At 41.6% G+C, this 20,780-nt stretch overlaps 1 protein-coding gene and 1 pseudogene across 1 annotated transcript in view; one reads left to right on the top strand and one right to left on the bottom strand.

Annotated features, from left to right (window-relative positions):
- On the top strand, nt 1-16,893 carry LOC140953315 (solute carrier family 28 member 3-like; annotated as a pseudogene).
- LOC140953305 (uncharacterized) overlaps nt 16,757-20,780 on the bottom strand; it is a 16,513-nt gene continuing 12,489 nt past the window's right edge. Inside the window, exons 9-10 of the mRNA XM_073402801.1 lie at nt 19,910-20,113; nt 16,757-19,185 (exon numbers count right to left, since the gene is read on the bottom strand). Of these exons, the coding sequence (XP_073258902.1) occupies nt 19,120-19,185; nt 19,910-20,113 (270 nt within the window). The 3' untranslated portion in view covers nt 16,757-19,119. The remainder of the gene's footprint in view (nt 19,186-19,909; nt 20,114-20,780) is intronic.

Consider the following 20,780-nt stretch of genomic DNA (forward strand, 5'->3'; position numbering starts at 1 on the left):
TCAACAATTAAGCATCACTCTTTATCCCAATCGGATCGCCGGTTGATTCTGTTACGTATCACAAACTCGCACAAACTTTAAAACAGAACATGTGATTTTCACGAAACTTTTCAATTTAAAGATGATTTAACACCAACCAATACGCGAGTAGTATCAAAAACAAGTCGTTTCTCACGACACGTGGGAGGTGCTGGGCTCTGTTAACGAAGAACTCTAACTGCAATGGATCACAGTCTTAACAAGGTTTGTACAGTATATGGCTCTCCTGAGTTCTCAGCTGTTTGATTTTAAATAAATCAGCGATTCCAAACTTCTTTAAAAGGTATTGTTAAAGCTTTAGGAGTTACAAACCACCCAAGCGGTTTAAGTGTCTTTAAAATCAATAATCGCATCTGCTGACATGTTGGATAAGGTCTCCCCCATTCATATGAAGTAGATTAATCCACGTACATGGGAACTGTAACGAAGGTTTGTTCGATAGCTTTGCAGACAGATTGATAAAATATTTTAGTTTGGTAATATTTTAAAGCTATTTGTGTCTGGTTTAATGCCTTTTTAATAACTGTTTTAAATACTACATTTACCAATAATTCATGAATAATGACATTATCACTTAATTGCATTAATACACACTCCTCACATACGTGCGTAAGTACCAAGATATCAACAGTTTGATTATCATTTTGGATTTGCGAAAACGAGGAATTTTTTGGTCATTACGACACCAGACAAACTGGCGGCTTAATCGACCGTTTCCTATATACTTGTGCTATCGAATCTTATTTCGTCCGGTTGCGCAACGCCCTGGGTTGTTATTGTGTGCGTCATTCAAAACTCTCGGAGTTAAAACTGCGCGGACGGCAAAGTACAACATTAGACGGCGTTAGACCGTTGACTGCGGATAACGATAGAACTGTAGAACTAACCCTACTTTTAAGGCAGGGTACCGAGGAGCCAGTACCTTTCGATATCCTTATCGCTACTTTCAAGACAGAAAAAGGCAGAAAGAAAAGTTTCTCGCTTATCTGTCTTCCTCCCCCCCCCCCCCCCCCCTCCCCCCATTACACTCACAACAACCTCGTCCCCAGGGCTTGGAATCTGGCCGTAGAAAGGGAAAATTTCTGAGAATGAGCTTGCGTTCACCGTTATTATAGTATTTCTCATGCAAATTTGATTCGTACTGTCATTGGTGCAGTGTAGCAAGGACCCATTATGGACTCCCTCGCGCCCGGCCCTTGGATAAAAGGTAAACCTTAGGTACCAAAACAAATTCTCTGGGCACTAACTTGCTAACTACCTTTCTTTAAATATGACATAAAGGTGTTGACGACCCTGTCCTCTGCAGAGGTCTCTTTGAGGGTCTCAATGGGGTAGTAGCTATGACGGTTGACGGGTGACGGTTAGATTTCATGGCTTTTGACGGTTAAGTGGAAATTGAAGTAAACATTAACTTTTGCATAAACTAGTAACGACCGATGGTTAGGGAGTGGGGGCGAGAACGATCATCTAAGGTCTAAACGCTTTTGCTCCAACGCGATGCCCTGCGTAAGGTTCACGTGACAGATGGTCAAAACACTCGTGACCAGATTACGAGGGGAGAAGTCGAAACGCGCGCGATCAAATTGCTTTTTTGCATTCCATTCATTCTTAGTGGTTGTCCAAACGAATGCTGACTACATACATGCGACGCATACGTAATAACAACCTAGACATTAGGATTGCGGGCTCTTCTTGTCGCCCGCAATTCTCGGTTTTCCCTCACGTGAGGAAGCAGAAATAAAAACGGAAACCTTTTAATACAGAAAGTCTAGAATCTGGAAATGAAAGAAGATAAATATACAAAAAGCCTTGCTAAGAATCAGGTCTATGCAAAAGTTCATATGCGAGATATGCGGAAAAACGTTTTACTCAAATTTGTAAAGCTTTGTATGGAGACGCCATGTTTGCCCCTTTTAGGGGCACAAATAAGGCCGCCGGAAAACAACAGAAACATCTGTTTTTGAGTTTTCCTACTTATGCGTGAATTCTTCGCTTTAGGAACTCATAAAGATTAAAGTAATATTTATTCTAAGACAAGGAATGTTAAGATAGCAAAATCTCCAAAACTCCGTAATGGTTTTAACCCACATAAGAGCGGCCGCCAGCTAAATGACGAGTCACGCAAAAGCCTGGAAATTCAAGCGTTCTGTATCGCAAAACAAAGAACCCTTTTGAACGGAAAACATGTTTGTATAAAGGTTTTAAGGTGCTCTAATATCACATGAAAGTAGAAACTCAGAAGAAGCGATAGTTTCTTAGTTTGAATTTTGGTGACGTCATGTGAAAACCTAGCCTCCCACGCAAACGTTCTAAGGGGTTCGTCGTCGGTGACGAACCCATAAGAACGTCTGCGTGGGAGGCTAGTGAAAACCGAGAATTGATATTAACTGTTGTGTTTTGGAGGTTGTCCTAGCCTTTCACTAATCAGACGTAATAGAATTTCGAAATATTTTCAGATAAAAGCAAGTTCTAAGGTCTTGCAGTGTCTAGAGAGAGTGTTTTTGAGAACATGGGAACTGGTTTTTCCAGTGTGGATATTCTTTAGGAACCAGAAGTCCATGAAGATCAGCTTAGATTTTGGGCCGTTTAACGGCTGACGATTAACCCCATTGATACCCTCCTCTTCCTTCTTGTCACAAGGATTTTAGACAGGAGATAAAGATGACCCGACCTATCCCCCTTTGTTCACATTATCGCCCCGGGACCCTAATCCGGGGAAATTCCCCTGTCTTTGACCCTTGACATTAAACTAAGGTGATGACACGAAATTTAATATTCTTGTTTCCCTTTTGCAACAGATACTAACCGCACAAACTCCTGCAGTTTCTACCTCATTTTTTACAATCAGCGGTGTTATAAATCATGTTTAATTGACTTTCATTTTAGGGTGAAGATCCGAATTCTATTGAGATGGTCGACATAGGTTTACAAACGGTGATCGAAAATGGCCGACCCCGAGCACACTCGCTGGAAAGACGCCGAAATCCACTTCTACGAACTCTTCAGCGGCTATGGCAGGAGTACAGATTTCAAATCACTGTTGTGATCATTTCTTTCATCTTGCTTTTCTACACGATCGTAGGTAAGTGTTATTGTTATAACAACAAGAAGTTAATGACTAAACGGATATATACATGAAACAGGCCCCACTTGTTGATTATAAAAATAGTTCAGTGATTAGATGTGACGGAAGTCTGAACCAATGCGTTTCTTGACGCAAATCACATAATCAATTCATTTTAAAAAACAATCCTGTAAAAAGTTTAGTCTTTACGAGGGTTTTGTTTATGAAATCCTAGCTTCCACCGACCTGCGTCTTTGATCCTCTCCCCCTCAGACCGTTTTTACCACCCTATCCAAGGTTTAAAGTAAAGTCACAGTATGAAGCGCCAGGCAAGCACAACAACAATTCCCTATACGGTTCTCATTTCTCCGTTGCACCCCCAACCCCTCAAAAAACTAACCAACCTGCCTGGCATCTATGGTTCTTTGGTGGGACCTCAACCCAGTATTTTCACTGGGGAAGTCTCTGACTTTTGTATGAAAATCATAAGAAACGCTCTACACACATTGTACACACTTTATCCGTTTTCAGCTACACCCGGAGTTACTTAAAAACACTGGCCATCGTAAACGCACGTAAAATTTTGTGCACGCGTAGTCGAGATGCTTCACCTTTCATCACTCACGTTAACTCGCTGTGTGTCGAATACCAATAGCACCAACTCGTGCGGTCCGTCACAGAACAGTGTCGACTCCTAGACCTGACCCACATAGACAAACAAGTGGAACTCAGCCCAACCCACCAAATCGAGAGGTATCCCTTGAGGGGATTTCTCTGCAAATGTTTATTCTAAGAGGCCCATTCCCAAACCTCAAACCTTATATATAACCCTTACCGACCTTACCATACCATTCACAAAAATGTTAAACCTTTACAAAATGTTGCTAATATATAGATTTAGCCAGGGCTAAAAGCGAAGCTCCCATTAATAAATTTATATTTTAAATCAAACAATAAACTTGTAATCCACAAATCAGTTAACTTAAGGGCACATTCATGTGACTTTTGAGGGAAAGGATAATTTATTTTAGAGTGAAACATCTTACATCGAGTTGATAGCCTAAATATATGTACACCCAAAAAATAGCAAACATCTTCTATCACATTCAAGAACCATAATGGCTCTTGATCACAGTAGATTAGGCCTCGAAAACAAATTCTTGGAAAACAAATCAGGCCGCATTTTTTTGCGTTCGACAGGTTTACTTTACAAATTCTTGCCAACAAATCTGAGGTTGTGTAAACCAACTTTTTATACTTTTTATACATCACATCTGAGGTGAAACAGTACTTTTTATCATACAGACCTCGGACAGAATACGGCATTTCACAATTTTTCAATGTTCAGGACGATCAATCGTGGGCTTTTAGCGAAACCGTTCAAAAAATTTCCAAAATCACCCATACGGCCAGCCGGTTCTCATTTTTAGTGCGAGCTGTCAGTGTGGTCGAGTGTTTGAATGAACTTTAATGGAGATACGCTTCAACATAATAACGAATTTATTATCATTATTTTTTGTTATTTAATGGTTCCAGTTATAACGATGTGTAATCTTATAAAGCGTTTGATACGCGCGACATTTCTAAGTACTCCTGCAAGTGATGTTCATGAACGATGAAAACAAACACTACGGACAAGCGATTAAAATTGCAAGAGAGACTACTAACAATCAATAAAAGAAATATAATTCGGTAAAACATTTACAGAGACAACAATTTTCATTCACGAAGACAAGTATTAAAGTGTCTCTAAAAATCCTGAGTCTTTAAGCCTAAAGCTTAAGCTTAAGTTTATTTTGTTTTATACTTTCAGGCGGCCTCCCGGTGTTTGTTTTTTTTTCAAAGATGAATTCCTCGAAGCAAGAGAATCACTCAAAGTTTTCTTTCTACAGCCAAATTTATAACTAAATATTCTTCGGAACCTTTTTTTTTTCTATTTGCCGTGAGAAAATATATCTGAAAGCCTTTTAAAGTTCTGCAAACTAAACTTGTCTAAACTTGCCGCATAAACTGTGCTCGACTTCATGAAATTAGATATAACAAAAACAAACATCAAATACAATAATTACTCAGGCTTACCATTCGAGATTCAGTTCCTGAAAGATATCAAGGAAGGCCATAGTTGCTTGAGACTTTTAAACCTTCTTACGTATTGAGCAAGGTGAAAGACGAAAACGATGCCATCCGAAATCGGATTACCCAATTTTGACAAGCGACGCATTTCTCAACCAAAAACCCAATAAACAAACCAGCCACGGATAACGGAAGACTCTTGATAGCAGCTTTATTTCATTGTGTACATCCAGTGGAAAAAGACAGTTAAAAACATCACAAGTTGACGCAAAACTCTGTCAGCTTTAGCTGTCAAAGTAAACAACTTTCAAGATGCTGCATAAATTTTCCGCATGAACTCACCTGTCAAATTTTGACCAATCAGAGTACAAAAATTAGACGTAGAGCGTGACCAACGAGTGACTGTGGTAAGAAAAGGTCTTCCGCGCCTTTATTTTTAAAAAAGTGGCTGAATTTTCGCGTCCGAGATCAGTTTGAAATCAAAATCTTGACAGTGCGGGGCCGTAGTGACATAGACACAACATATTTCATATGAATCAATTGGAAAAAATAGACTTGAGCCTGCGATCATTTGAAACTGGTAATTTGTCAGCGGATAACTTCAAAAAAAGTACTCGACCTCGATGGGTCGACACTTGAGCCCGCGGTACGGTCAGGTGATACTGGTCAGCGGATATCCTGTTTTGACAGCTGTCAATTGATCACAACATTGATGTGCAATTAGTTTTCTATTGGGCTCCCAAACTAGCTAGAAAGTGTGAGAGTAAACATTGGTTTCCCTGTGGTGCGGACGGACGGTCGGGCGTACGGTCACGTGATTACCAAATTTTCTCGGATGGGTAGATTACCACATTTCCTTAGTTATGGGGCTCCGTCCACGCGCGCGCTTCGCGCGCGGGTGGAGCTCTGCTAATAATAGACCGACATTAAGATTAACTTGACTTGCTCATCTGTGCTATGCTAAGAGTTCCTTCCAAGTGGAAGTCGCATAGCAGTTTTCTAAACCCTTTTCAAAAATTCATCTCATCAAACCATTTTATATACCCTCATATTGAACAAGGAGGAACTTCTTTAAGGGGGAGTGTCTACCCTGCCCTTAGTCTCTCCGGGACGCCAGCTTTAGCAAGTGTACCAAGCTACCTCATTTACATGGTGTAGTCACTAAACTCCTCGCTTGTTTTCTGCAGCCATTGCTGTGTCCGGCTTCCATAAGGTAAAAGGACTGTTCGTGATCGCTGTCATTTTTTGGTTTTGTGTGACGTACATGTTCATTCGTGACCATTGTGGAGAAGCCATTTTCAACGTGTGCTGTTCGCCAGTTATTTCACTGTTGAGAAGAAAGTGGAGGTACCTTAGATGGTAAGTCTGGCTACGTAGTTAAGGAATTAAAAGGGACGTAAGGTCAAACCTGTATTAAACGAGCCGCTATAAAGAGGCGGTCCTCCCTTTATTAAGCGGTCACTTGCCAAGTCCTGCTTAAGTTGCCAAAGTACTGTAAAGCCAACCTTTATCAAGCAGTCGCCTCTATTATAGTTACAAAGAGTTTTTTTTATTGTCTTTACCTCCATTACCATGTGCCATACTATTACAACAGATACACTGTGTATGGCGTAAGAAGAGGTATAGACACTTTGACGTCAATTTGTCGTGGGATGGACATTTTGCTCTCTGGCCATCTCCATTTCCCTGAATAACTCTCAGGTTTGTCAAACCCGTATTAGACGATCATCCTGTATTAAGAGCCTCCCCGTGTGCTGTTACCTTGTCGTGGTGGGGAAGCTTGCGTGCCTTAATTAAGCTGTGAGCTATTCCGGCGGAGGCTTTAGCCTCTGGCAGGTCCAACCAAGCCTGGCAGGTTACAGTGGAGAGGACAAACTAAAAGCAACACCTGGTCCTCCAGGTTGGGGGTTGGGTGAAGGGCTAAAACAACCCCACGCCGGGAAACAACAACTTGTTAGCGGAACTGCAACAACACTATCCACAGAAACCCTGAGGCAAATAGGAAACTCTAGCCAAACCAGTGACACCATGAAAACTCTGGATGAAAACCCATCTCAGGAAATTTGAAATTCGAATGAGAGCTTTATGGGAATCGGACTACCTTCCGTATTGGAGCATGGAATGTGCACCATCTTCGAAACCTCCAAAACAACGCAGGTCATCAACGAACTGTAGAACTACAACTTGGACCTCCTCTTTGTGAGGGAGTGTAGATGGACTGGGTCTGGACGTAAGGTTACACGCGATGGCTCAACTATCCTTTCTCAGGGAAAGCCAACGTACACTTCAGTGGTGTAGTCCTTATTTCAAACAGAAAACAGCCAAATGTCTGATGGAGCGGGAACCCAATGGGATAGACTAATCAGAGCAAAGGTTGCCTCAAGATACTGCAATTTGACCATCTTGCAGTGTTATACCCCTACCAACGAAGCAGAGGAAGATTGATAGTACCATAGATCCAAAGTTGAGGGAATGTTAATAACTTTGTGTGCATGATGTAGGCAGGAACAGGCTGGGTCTCGTAAAGGCCTAGGCTGTACATATCAATTTTGTGCTCTTCGGAACATCATCGCACAGTGCAGTGAACGAAATGTTCCCTTGCTTATCAACTTCATTGACCGTGCTCACCATGAGAGTCTTTGGAAGATCCTGAGGGCGTAGGGATTACCACTTACATGTAAGATTGTTATCATCGCAAGGAAATTTTATGAACATTTCGAATAAAGCGTGGAGAATGCTATGACAGAGTCATTCCTGGTTAAGTCTGGAGCACTTCAGGGTTGTATTCTCTCTAAAATCATGTTTCTAGTAGTCATCGACTGGGTGATGCGTGAAACAACTTCAGGCAGTCCTCGTGGAATCCAGTGAAACATCTTCTCACATTTGGAAGACCTTAACTTTGTCGACGATTTGGCAGTAATGCGAGTTAGCCATCTCCAAGAAAATTGCCACTGACTAAGCAACTTTGCAAAACAAACTGGTCTGCACACCAGCCTTAGAAAAGACTTAGGTGATGTATGTAAATGCCCCTATCGCACCCTAAATCACCATCAGTGGAGACGAAAGGAAGTGCATTGTACCCATAAAGACATCAGGGCCCGCCTTAACAAAGCCAGAGGTGCTTTTAGTCGACTACGAAGCACCTAGAAGTCTAAGCAATAAAGCCTCAAAATACGATCAGGCTTTACAACAGCAAAGGCAGTTATATAGCTCTGAGGTTTGGTGAGTAACGAAAGGATATATGAGAAAGGTGGATATCTTTCATAAGAGCTGCCTCCGTAAGATCTGAAAAATCTACTGGCCCAACAAGTTCACTAATGAGGAACTTATAAGAGGACAGACGGTAGGTCTGTCCAAATGAAGAACAGCAGACTGCAATGTATTGGTCATGTTCTAAGGATGCCATTGGACAGGCTACCCAAGTTTTCCTTGAGATGTACTCCAACTGGAAAGAGGAAAAGAAGCCGGCCAAAAACCACCCGGAGGAGAACAGTGATGAGCTCAGAGGAGGTGGGACTTACATGGGGCAAAGCGCAGGCCAAAGGGCGAGGCGCAGGACAAAGCTAAAGACAGGGTTGAGTGGCGACATTTGATTGCGGTCTTACACCAGGAATGGAGAAATTGAGTGAGTGAGCGGTGGCGGATCCAGGGAAGGGGTAGGGGGCCCTCCCCCCTTATTTTCAGATCAAACTGGGGCCCGAGGGGCCGAATTAATTTTTTTGAGACCGGGTCTCCCCACTTATCTCAAGGTCAGGATGACCGCCCCCACCCTCATCTGAAGGTCTGGATCTGCCACTGGTGAATGAGTCAGTAAGCCATTCCCCAATGGTGACCGCTTAATACAAGTTAGACTGTAGCTCAGAGGTAGGCAGTTTTCTAAACCAAACGTATCTCCATCTCCCAAACCGTTTCCAAGCTGATGGGTGTCTTGATTATATTTCTGTTATCTGGTAAGTTCTCTTGGTCAGCAACTACAGTTTTCGCGTGTGCTAGAATCGAGGAATACTAAGTAAACGTTAAAAAGTGCAGTTACATTGGCAGATAAAGATGAATAAAGATATGACCATAGCAGTTGTAATCGAAATTTGACCGATACGCAATTTACGCCCAAAAATATTTCGGGGCTTCAACGGGAATTGAACCCGTAACTTCTGCGTTAGCGTTGTAGAGCTCTACCAACTGAGCTATAAAGACCCATGCATTAGGAGCAGGCAAGTTTGTTGAGTTCATCTCAACCCACAATAGGAATTTTTAAAATACAGAATGAGGATTAGAGTTGTATTTCCGCACAACCTCGTCCCCAGGGCGTTGATTTCCGCAGTTCATATCATCTTCAAAAAGAGATGAATCCGTTTGCAACCCTGTTCCAGACAATAAGACTATGACCCGCTCAGTGAAGACAAGGGGAGTGGTTTCGCACTCAAGCTTGGTCGAAAATAATAGGGGATGAAAGCAAAAAGTCGTCCCTATTCCAGTAAAATATATCTTCCAGAGATAACGGGTGATTTTATACCCTGTTCCAGACTCCGATAGGCAAAAAGCCCTCCTTGTTGAGCGTCACGTTCCCATATATCCCTCATATAGGAGTAACCCCGCGAGAGCCGATATCCAATATATATCATTTGTTCTTATAGGATTGTTCTGTTGTTTGCATTGACGTTAATTGGTTTATGGTTTGGTCTGGATACCGCTAAGGAGCCTAAGAGGTTCATATCATTGGCAGGAATGGTGGTTTACGTGGGGATTAGCTACCTGTTCTCAGTTAACCGAAAAAAGTGAGTTGTATAAAGATTGTATGTTAAAACGAATCCAATGTTTGCTACTTTAACGTTTTGGGGGCTTGGAATACTTAAAGATAGCCTGTTCACGGACCCTCTATTTTCTCTTCAAAGTCCGTCGAGCGCATGATAAAAATTAAAATTCGAAAACACGTCTGTGTACAGGCTAACTGCAAGATATTCTTACAGCTTTTATTTCAGCGATAATCATCTTGAAGAATCGAAAATGTTATATTTGTCACTGTTAGGCCCCTCTATTGAGTACGAAAGTACCCGTTGCAATCATTTTTTTATTGTCCAAGTATTGGGCCGATCCCAAATATTTTTTGGACCCTAAGATGTCTTTTTGCTACCAATCTTCAATTCAAAACGGCTAGAAGCCCCTTTTAGTTCTTCAACACACACTAGAATAGCTTGTAAATCACAAAACCACCTCCACTTCCACCTCTTCTGGATGCTTAGGATTGAACCAGAATTTTCCCTTCTTCCCACCTGCTAGGCCAAAAGGGAGAGGAAAAGTTCAAAGGGTTGGGCTTAGAAATCGGCCACAATAACAATGTTTCCTGCTTTCGTCGCCTCCATCTCTATGTCCATGAGTCTTCGAAGAAGCTCAGAGATCTGTAAACTTATGACAAGAGAAAATGCTTTTGTATTCTCGTTTTTCAGATAAAATGGAGGCCCGTTTTGTGGGGTATGAGTTTGCAGTTTGTCTTTGCTCTAATCATTCTGAGGACTTCTCAGGGATTTACAGCTTTCAAATTTATTGGTGATTCTGTGACAAGATTTCTAGAATACACGGATGTTGGCTCAGCCTTCGTCTTTGGAGAAGCTTATGTAGTCCACTACATTGCATTTAAGGTAGGGCCGGAGAATTAATCAGTATCCTATTTATTCATTGAAAATAAAAAAGAGTACGATTCGCTGCTAGCTGAGTCACCCAGTATAATTTACTCGATAAAATCGGTTGATAAATTAACAAAATCATTCCTGAAACTGATTAAAAACAAGCAAAATGTCTATTACCTATCACCATCGGCTCCATCACAAAGTTTAATTTTCCAGAATCAAGTTTCTAACTTTATTAGACGTTCGAAGTGCTTTCGAAAGCTAATGTGAAGACCGTATTTGCTCGAATAAGCCCCTCAACTGCGGCGCTTATTCGATCTTCTGTACTACACTAACACAATTAACTTATTTTGACTTTCTCTATATCGGGGCCGCGACGCTTTTTCGGGGGCGGTGCTAATTAACTTTCTTTCGTCTCAAATGCGGCACTCATTCGAGGCACGCGCTAATTCGAGTGAATACGGTAAGCTCATCTCGTGAGTTCCTTTTTCGAAATAGATGAGGCCAACACCGCGGCAAAACGTCTACGCATGCGCCGGGTTGAGATTTCTGGTCACGTTTTTAGTCACTCTTTCTAGTCAAGGTCTCCCGCGCGCACTCGGCTTCATTTTGTGTGCAGCCTGCGTTTTGGTTTTCCTCTTTCAAAATAGGTGAGGTCTTTCATTTGATCGTTTAAGCTGAATGAGTGGTTCCTGGCAAATGTAAGAACCGCCGAAAATTTAGTTCTGATAAACCACAGTCAAGGAAGTTAACTGATCTTGTTTGAATTGTCTTTCCAGGTCCTCACGGTGATAATTTTCTTCAGTTCCTTTATCTCGGTGCTGTACTATTTGGGTATAATGCCGCTGATCATATCTAAGATTGCCTGGCTTATGCAGATCACCATGGGAACTTCTGCTGCCGAGTCTCTCTCAGCTGCCGGAAACATTTTCGTTGGACAGGTAAGATTACTAATTTCACCTCCAGAAATAAATGCTACCTTCATCTTGCAGAGATCTTTCGCTTTCAATTTCAACCTGGTCACACTGTAACTATTTTCTAGACTGAGGCACCTTTGTTGATCAGACCATTTCTCGCAACCCTCACTCAGTCTGAGCTTCACGCTGTCATGACAGGAGGCCTGGCCACTGTGGCAGGAGGTGTTTTGGCGGCATATATTGGAGTTGGGATCCAGGCTTCGCATTTGGTATCAGCCTCTGTGATGTCGGCTCCCGCTGCTTTAGCAGTATCCAAAATCATGTATCCGGAAACAGAAGTACCGGAAACTACGTCACAAGACACAATACATTTCGACAGGCCGTAAGTGACAAACTGGTAATCTTTCCAGTCACAGTATATCACGTTAGACTCGGAGAATTCTACTTTATTTTACCGAAATCTTGATATGACCCCACATGGATAGATCACGATAATTAATAAGGCCTAACAAGAGAGGATAAAAGTGTCTTCTCATGAGCCTGGCCACTAAGCAAGACCCAAAGATGTTTTTTTTCTGTATTGCATTCAGCTTTTACGGATTTTCTTTATCTTACTATACAAGAGCGACCAGCAATCAACAAATACAAAATATTTCATCTTTTAACAAATTCTCTGTACTGATTATTCAAGGATGTATAGAGATCACTCTTGAGTGATTGGGGCTTTTAAAAAAGAGGTAAAGGGTATAAAATCCCACTTTCGAGGTTGTTTTTCTTCCATAACGTAATTTCTCGCTCTCACCATAACGATACAGCAACAATTGAAGTTCATAAAAGAAAAACTTCAAACTTGCTAGGGGTATTTCGTTTCTCTCAAAAACATGTTGGGTGGCGTAGAGTAGACTTTTTCTTAACTGGCTTCATCTGGCTTCTTTGCAGAGAGGAAAGAAATGTAATCGAGGCAGCCGCTAAGGGAGCAAGCTCTTCCATTTCTCTGGTGGCAAATGTGGCAGCGATGCTCTTGACATTCTTTGCTTTTATCGCGTTCTTTAACTCGATTTTGTCATACATAGGCAGCATGGTGGGCTACTCTAAATTGAGTTTTCAGGCAAGTTTAAGAATTTTAAAAAGCTGTTTCATTAGCCACTTAAGGAAAACTGTGATGAGTGAACTTTCGCAAAGACGTCTGGGATTGGTACTAAGGACAGGGAAAAAATCAAGACAATATTAGGGACTTCAAGATCCAACGACGCGAGGGCAACGAGAACGTCGCGTTAAATGTGAATTGCGTTCTCGCAGTCTATTTAGCGATTATTTCTGCCCATGTAGGCAAACCCTCCTGAAGCTGAATTTCAAGTGACTATATCCAAGCTCAGAGAGAGAAATAAAATTTCGTCGTTGCTTGTTTACGTCCTCCATAAAACGCGACACTAGGCATTTTCGTGTCGTAGTCGTGCAAAAACGGAAAGAAAAGTACAAAAAAAGTTTGATGCACTGCGAGTTTGTTGTTTTGCTTATTAAGCCTATTGTTTTTCAGAGGTTCTACTTAAGATCCAACGACGCGGACGGCAACGTCCCTAATAGCTGACTGGCGCATCTCCAGTCTCCCAGAAACACTTGCGGGACACATTTCGAATCCAGTTCCCGTCTCCTTTCTAAAGTGGTGAATTGAGCCACGACGATTGACTATTTGTCCAATTTCAACACACATAATCAAGAGCTTGTTACCTCTCCCCACTTTCCACGGAGCGTGCTTTTCTATAACCTCTGGCCATGGGTCACAGCGTGTTAGATTGTAAGGCTAGATTCGCCCTTGGCGTCAAAAAATCGCCCTGCCAATCAGAGCAAAGTAGGATTTCCTGTAGTGATGAACAAGATAGTAGGGAGTTTAACTGATTAAAGAGCATTGTACGTGTGCACCAAGCCCGGAGTCTCTATCGAAGGGATCGAATCGACTTCCATGTTGGAGTGTGCAGCAAACCATCTCCCCGAACGTTTCCCTTAACGAGGTTGGGTGTGCGGACGTTGAACACATCGAATTTCTTCGAAAAAAAGAAAACTTAATGAAACTGAAGCACTTAAGCACTGTGACACTTTGCTAATAGAAGCTCCAGGGTGGTGCTCTCCAGTCGCAGTCAAAACGGGAAAGAAAAAGAAATTCCATTCTGCATAATAGGAGGTCGTGAGATTTGAATTCTGACCGTCTTCTTTCTAGCCTACATAGCTGAATCCACGAGAGGAGAAGATAAAGCGAATCCTGCATTCTGATTGGCTAACCGAAAGGGTGAGATGGACCCATCAAGCCCGCTCGGATTTCTCGTGTTAGTCCCGCAAGTAAAAGTTCTCTCTTTGGCCATACAATAAAACCTTGATTGACCAGGCTTGTTCGGTCAGGATGGCTGAATACTGGCCTTGTTCTTTTTGGCGTTTTAGTGACAGAGACGAATACACTCGCAAAAAAGAACTTGGCTAATAAGCAGCCATTTTGATTGCACTCTTGGTCAATAACAACACATATTTAACAATTCAATGCAATTGATTTTTTTTATTTTTCACTTTTCCTTTAAGGTAATTTGCTCCTACCTGTTTATGCCATTTGCATTCCTCATGGGTGTAGATTGGGCTGATTGCAATGCTGTGGGAATGTTCCTAGGTATCAAAACATTTCTCAACGAGTTAGTAGCCTACGTTGAGATGGCACCATACATAAAAAATAGACAGGAAATGAATGGAGAACCTTCTATATCGGTAAGACAATCACCCCAAATTCAGTGAATGTTGCAATAAACCGTCCTTTAAGTTCCGCCCCTTACACAGTGTAATCCCTGATCCCCCCCGCCCCCCTCTCAGGAGAATGGAAATTGCCTCGGAAGGTATGAAAAGTCGGGCCGAATCGTGATAAAATAACTTTGTTTGACTGGGGAAGTTAAGTCAGTTTTAATCCAAAGTAGTAGTATAGGACGCACCGGAAAAACCAATAGAACTTTTCTCATTACGTTACGGCTCAGTGATTATAAGTCACAGGCGAGCTGGCGCTTTTTTCTTCGACAACATGAATAAACCAACGAATACTTTTCTTAGTTCTTAGTCAACCAATGAAAAAGCAAGACCTTCATTTACCTAGAAATAACTAGAAAACCTGTTCAACGGGTTAAACCGCATTCTGCCCCCTGGGATAAAGACAAAACAAGACAAAAGGCCACGACGTGATCGACGTTAATTTACTTTTCGGCAAGTCAATGTGATTCCTAAGTAAAACAACGGATAATTCGTTGCGCCCTATACTACTCAAATTATCGAAAGGTTCGAGAGCCCGAGGTTTCGGGGAATCGGTATACTACCATACACCCTTTTTGGACCTTTTTTGGCAAAAAGGTAACGTTTTCATATACCTTAGATAAAAATGATATCCCTTCCATGACTTTGATAATAACATCGAGATAGTTTGTAAATAAACATTCTTTTGTGACCGTTGACCCTCTGATATAGTTAAGAACAAAACATAAGAAAGTGAATTCTAAAACTGTGTAATATTTTCTTGGTCTCATCTTTTTTAGCGCCGATCGGAGGTCATCGCTACATACGCACTCTGTGGCTTCACCAATTTTCTTGGTCTGGGAGTATTACTTGGCGGTTTGGGACCGATGGCGCCAAGCCGACAGAGTGACATGGCGAGGATTGCTATAAGAACCCTGTTTGCCGCCACCATAGCCTGCTTTATGACTGCCAGTATTGCTGGTAAGTATCCTGATATGGTGGCTTGTAAGGAAACCAAGACGCGCCGCTTATTGGGGTCCTTAAAACGTAATAAGAGCAGTTTGCCACAAAGTGAAACAAATCATCTTCCTTTTCACTTAGCTTGGAGATTGCCGCAATTACTCCCCAAGCATTGTTGTAATTTGCCAAAAGAGAAAATATTGGCATTTTTCTTCAAAACCTCACAAATACTGAAATCGACATCCTATGGGTAGCTGGTGACTTGGTATTAGTATCGACAAGAGTCTTTTGGCGTTTATAACCATCTAAAACAAGCCACTAATTTTACAGACATTAATAATTATCCAATAAACGCGGTCAAGAGATCATGACGGGGTTTACTTTGTAAATTTCCTGTTGATTTTGTTTTGACTTGATAGGTTTTCTGTACGATGAGTCATTCGAAGGAGTGGCCTCTGTCACCCCAACAAGTATAACAACACTGGCGCCAACTACGTCTACATAGACCACGTTTAATAGGGAGTTTAAGATGGGCTGCGGGGTTTGCAACAACAACGTTAAAACAGCAATAGTTTTTTTTGGAATAAACGTGACAGGTTTTTTCACGTGTGCACCATGCTATTTGGTCCACTTCTTTGCCGTCACGACTTCGACGTGAATTTTCCTGATGCGCCGTTTTATGGAAGACGTAAAAACAAGACGACCGATTTTTCTTTCTCTTTCTGAACTTGAATGTGGTGTTAATAATTCAATTCCAGGAGAATTCGGCCACATCTGAAAATGAATTGAGTTGGAATAATGCCGATAAAGTTTAAAGGAGCAAAAGATCACTTTCTATAAAGAAACGTTTTCACTGCTGTCCCCGTTCTCTATTTTAAACTCCTAACAGCTTAATCTAACGGAGATGCCTTCGCTAGCTGACCAGTTCCGGTTTGCTACTGGGAAACTGAGAGAAAAAATTAATCATTGTCTGACTACATGCCAACAAGCTCGTTCGTTTCCTAACGCTTTAAAACTCGCGAACGTGTATGTATCGTATCAATGTAAGTATCGTGAATGTATAAATCGTATCGAGAGAAGTCTTGATCATTTACAGAGTTTTCTTTTGTTCTGTAAAATCATTGAATAATATTAATAATAATTATAATTTAGATTTTTGTTTGGTAACAGTTAGACATTCTTCAGTGTGGGGACCGTGATGGCAAAAGAACTATCCAGATTGAAAAAAGCTTCTGAAATCAATAGTTGTCCATATTTTCCTACGTAATGTTCCTTCAGAGAGTAAATACTTGGAAATGTACATATTAATTGTCAAATATGTATACATTTTAAGACGTATTTAATTGCTATTTTCAAACACTTTTGTATTCACATAGTCTTCAATGAAAGTAATACTTTACAGCTAACTATCTGTACAAATTCCTCAGTTTTTTGGTCATTAAAAAGACAAAGGCTGTCATGTAGCTTGCGATTTTTAAATAGTAAAGCTCTAAATACCGGCGCTCCTTAGACATACGCCGCTCCAACTGATTGATTAAACTGATTTAATTGTAACCCAGATATTTTTTATCTCGAAAGTCTTGATAAACTTTCCCAAGCTTCAGAGACGTTCATCGGGTTTGTATGCGGGCAACAACCTACACCGCAATTTAAGACCCCCTGGAATTTTCTGAACTTTCAGGGATAAAGCCCCGGTTACCTACGTGTATATACTCCGTACTAGAGCACAGAAAGAGTGACAGGTCTGCTATTAACAGTCTAAGGGGGTAATAACGTGGCGAACTTCATCCCGGGCTGAAATCCGCCGTGTAATCACCCCTATAAGGGCCTCTTAACATGAGCCCGGTTGACCCGGCTGGCTCAGTTTCCGAGATTTCGCCTTACCTCTATATCCCTTATCCCATTTTCGGTGTGTTCATATGAGAGCGCGGGCTGGCTCTGTTTTTCCAACAGGATCTCGGTAAGCGGGCTGAAAATTTTGACATATGAACACTTCAGCCGGGTTACCGGGATGAACGGCAGGATGAATTCTGGCGGCCCGCATGGCATCGTCTTGCATTGCCTGCTGCATTTTTCACATCATAAGCATCCCATTTAACTGCACTGATACAGCTTTAAGAGTTGCCGAAGCTATGATAAGCGCGAAAGTTAAAATTTTTGTGTTTCGCCATGTTCGCTTTGTTTCTCGATTTTGGCGCAAGAACTCGTCCCATGATCTTTGGCCTTTTTTCATTTCGCAAACCGGGTTGAAATTTCTCATATGAACCCAAGGCGAAATTCATCTCGGTAACCGGGCTCATGTGAAGAGGCCCTAACAAGAACTTAAGTAAGAAACCCGCTAGGAACTTTACTGAAGTCACTCATCAGCGCACAGCAAAACCCCTGACAATCTGAAAAATGTGGACGGTAAATTTCAGGAGCACCCAACGAGAATATAGTTCAAAACCACTTACACATAGTATTGTTAAACGTATTTTAGTATTTAAACGGTAGATATAGGGATATTTTTATCCCCTAAAATTTTTCATCTGTTCGGATTTCCTAGCTGAAAGTCTAGTGATCCGAAAATTATAGGGATCAAAACTTACCTTTTCGAAAATTCCAGCCAGAAAAAAGGCTCCCGAAAATTCTAGGTGACCTTTTTAGGGTAAAAACCCGTTTAAAATGGGCAATTATCCGAAAATTATAGGGATCAAAACTTACCTTTTCGAAAATTCCAGCCAGAAAAAAGGCTTCCGAAAATTCTAGGTGACCTTTTTAGGGTAAAAACCCGTTAAAAATGGGCAATTATACTACTTCTTAGACGTTCGAAAATCCTAGGGGAGGAAGGCAAGCAAGAAATTTTACAACAAATGTTCCGAAAACTCTAGATCTCAAATCGTCTTCCGAACAGATATTTTCCGAAAATTGACGTTGGGTGCCCCTGAAATTTGCCTCGCCTAAACTGCAAACAAATCATTTAAAAGCAAACTTCCTTTACATTCGGCTCTTTCATGGAAAAATCGGTCCTAAGAATAAGGAAGTTCTGAATCTGCTGCTAAATTCAAACGGACGACTACTGAAAGAACTACAGTAGAACCCCGGTAACTCCAACTCTGAAGGGAATCGAAAAACAGTTCGAGAGCGAGGGTTCGAGTCATTGAGGTCGATTGACAAATTCAATTTGCCGTGTTAAACATTGATAGTTACTAATTTCTCAGGAATTTAGGGATTGGTGAAGTGCAAATTTACTTCTTTTATCAAAAACGGTAACATGATTAGGCATTTTTACGATAACACGTGATCTGTTGGTTTCACCGATTAAAATCAAATTGCTTTTAATAGTGACCAGTGTCAGTTTTAGTGTTTTTAACCTTATAAAACAAGAATTAGTGGGATCGTATCCAAGTAGAGTTAAAAGAACAAGAATTCGAGTTATCGGGGTAAATTTCAGTGACTTTTTGATCAAGGGAAATGAATTTTAGTTCGAGTTATCCGAGTTCGAGTTATCGGGGTTCTACTGTAACTGAGGATAATGATAGAAAGTGAGAATGGTCAGGCAACACTCCTTTAAGAGAGTGTACAGTGTATTAATCACTCCAGTTGTTCGGGTACCAGATTCACTGTAACCCACTGAGACAAAGTCATAAGCAGTCAAGCAGGTGCACTTTGTCTCAGAGCACAAGGGCGGATACATTTAAAACCTCTATGAAGATTGAGACAGCAGTGGCTGAGTGTCATTTATTGACTCGTGCAGTCTTGCAGGTACCTCCTGTTGAGAAAGATCAACAAGGTTACGATAACACACTTTTCCCAACATACGACCCCATAGTCCCCCCTCCCCCCCCAGAATATCTACCGTTTAGACAGGGTGAAATACAGCCGGACCTAACCTGCGATCAGTTTAAGAACGCCTGATCGCAGGTTGTGCGCATTACATCATATATTTAAATGCTATTTTGCACCTTCTAAATAATAAATTATTATTATTTGTTAAGCCAGACCATCTGTAAGCGACCACTCAAAATGCCAAGAATTAGCAGTTGCTTTCGGAGAGGTGATCGCTTGAGAGGGCCCGACCACAGAGGCTCTCAGTTGCGGTAACAAGTTCAGGTACATACATAGCCTGCGAGCAGGCTCTCCCATTTGGGCGAGTGAAACGAGTCTCGCGAGAACGCGCGAGCGGCGAAGCCGCGAGGGGAAGAGGCCTTTCGGCCCCTCGCTTGCGCGTTCTCGCGAGGCTCGCTTCGCTTGCCCAAATAGGGGAGCTTGCTCGCAGGCTAATACATACACTTATTACCGGAACATTCATTGTATACAATTTCTACGTAACGCGGTTCTATGTTGTCACTAAAAGTTCTCCGCATGCTAGGAGAAGCGTATGATGCTTAAAATGCGTGCAATTCGACTATCGGTTTGGGCTCCCAGGTCTTTTTCTCGAGGGTGGAGGGGGAGAAGGTGGGTGTACTAGCGGTCCGAAATAATTAGAACTTTACCTCTGAATGCATGACCGGACTCAGTGGACCACGTCCGCCTCCATCACCAGTGTCGACTGATTTCATTCGTTTAAATTTTGCTCTAGCAAAAGATATTTGCTTCTTCAAGTCGTAGCGATGTCTAAGGATATCTGCCTCATCCCAAATTTCTTCTTGAATCAACAATTCTATCACATCCTCTAGAGTTATGATACCAACAACTCGCTAGTAAACAACGATAACAACAAAAACAAATATTCAGAAACCAGAAGGGTACAAAAATCTCGCGAAAATTTTTGACGACAGTGAACAACCCCCTGAAAATCAGTCTCCAAATTGGCGACTACAATTCTTCAACACACTTCGCTTGAGGACCTTATAAACATTTAAAATGACTCTAGCATGATGAGCATCAGAATACATTTGTTTGTTACTGAAAAATATCAGAATCGGTGAGTTTCAAGAACAAAATATGTCACAAGTGTTTATTTGTGTGCATAGCTTTGAGCCACAAAAGTTGTTACGGCATTATATGGTCCCCTCAGTTTACCTCTAGACAGATTAAATGTTTATAAATATACCATATACCTGCAGAAACATTAAAGATAAATGCTCGTGATTGTAATTGCGGCTGGGTTCCCTGTTTTTCTTGTTTCCTGCCCTTTTAGATCACGTGATGAGTTTTGTTGTTGTTGTACGGAGTTACTCGATATATCAGTTGGAGCGATCACACGAAGTAACGACGTTTTAACACTTGACAACGTATATATGTGACCCTTCACGCGAAAAGGGGGCTTATGGATTTCACCGAAAACCGGGAAATTTTTTCACGGTCACGGTGCGTGAATTGGACTTTTCACGGCGTGAATTCAAAATTTCACGCCGTGTTCAC

This window comes from Porites lutea, chromosome 1 (genome assembly GCF_958299795.1).
Source record: "Porites lutea chromosome 1, jaPorLute2.1, whole genome shotgun sequence".
In the NCBI taxonomy this organism is placed as follows: domain Eukaryota; kingdom Metazoa; phylum Cnidaria; class Anthozoa; order Scleractinia; family Poritidae; genus Porites; species Porites lutea.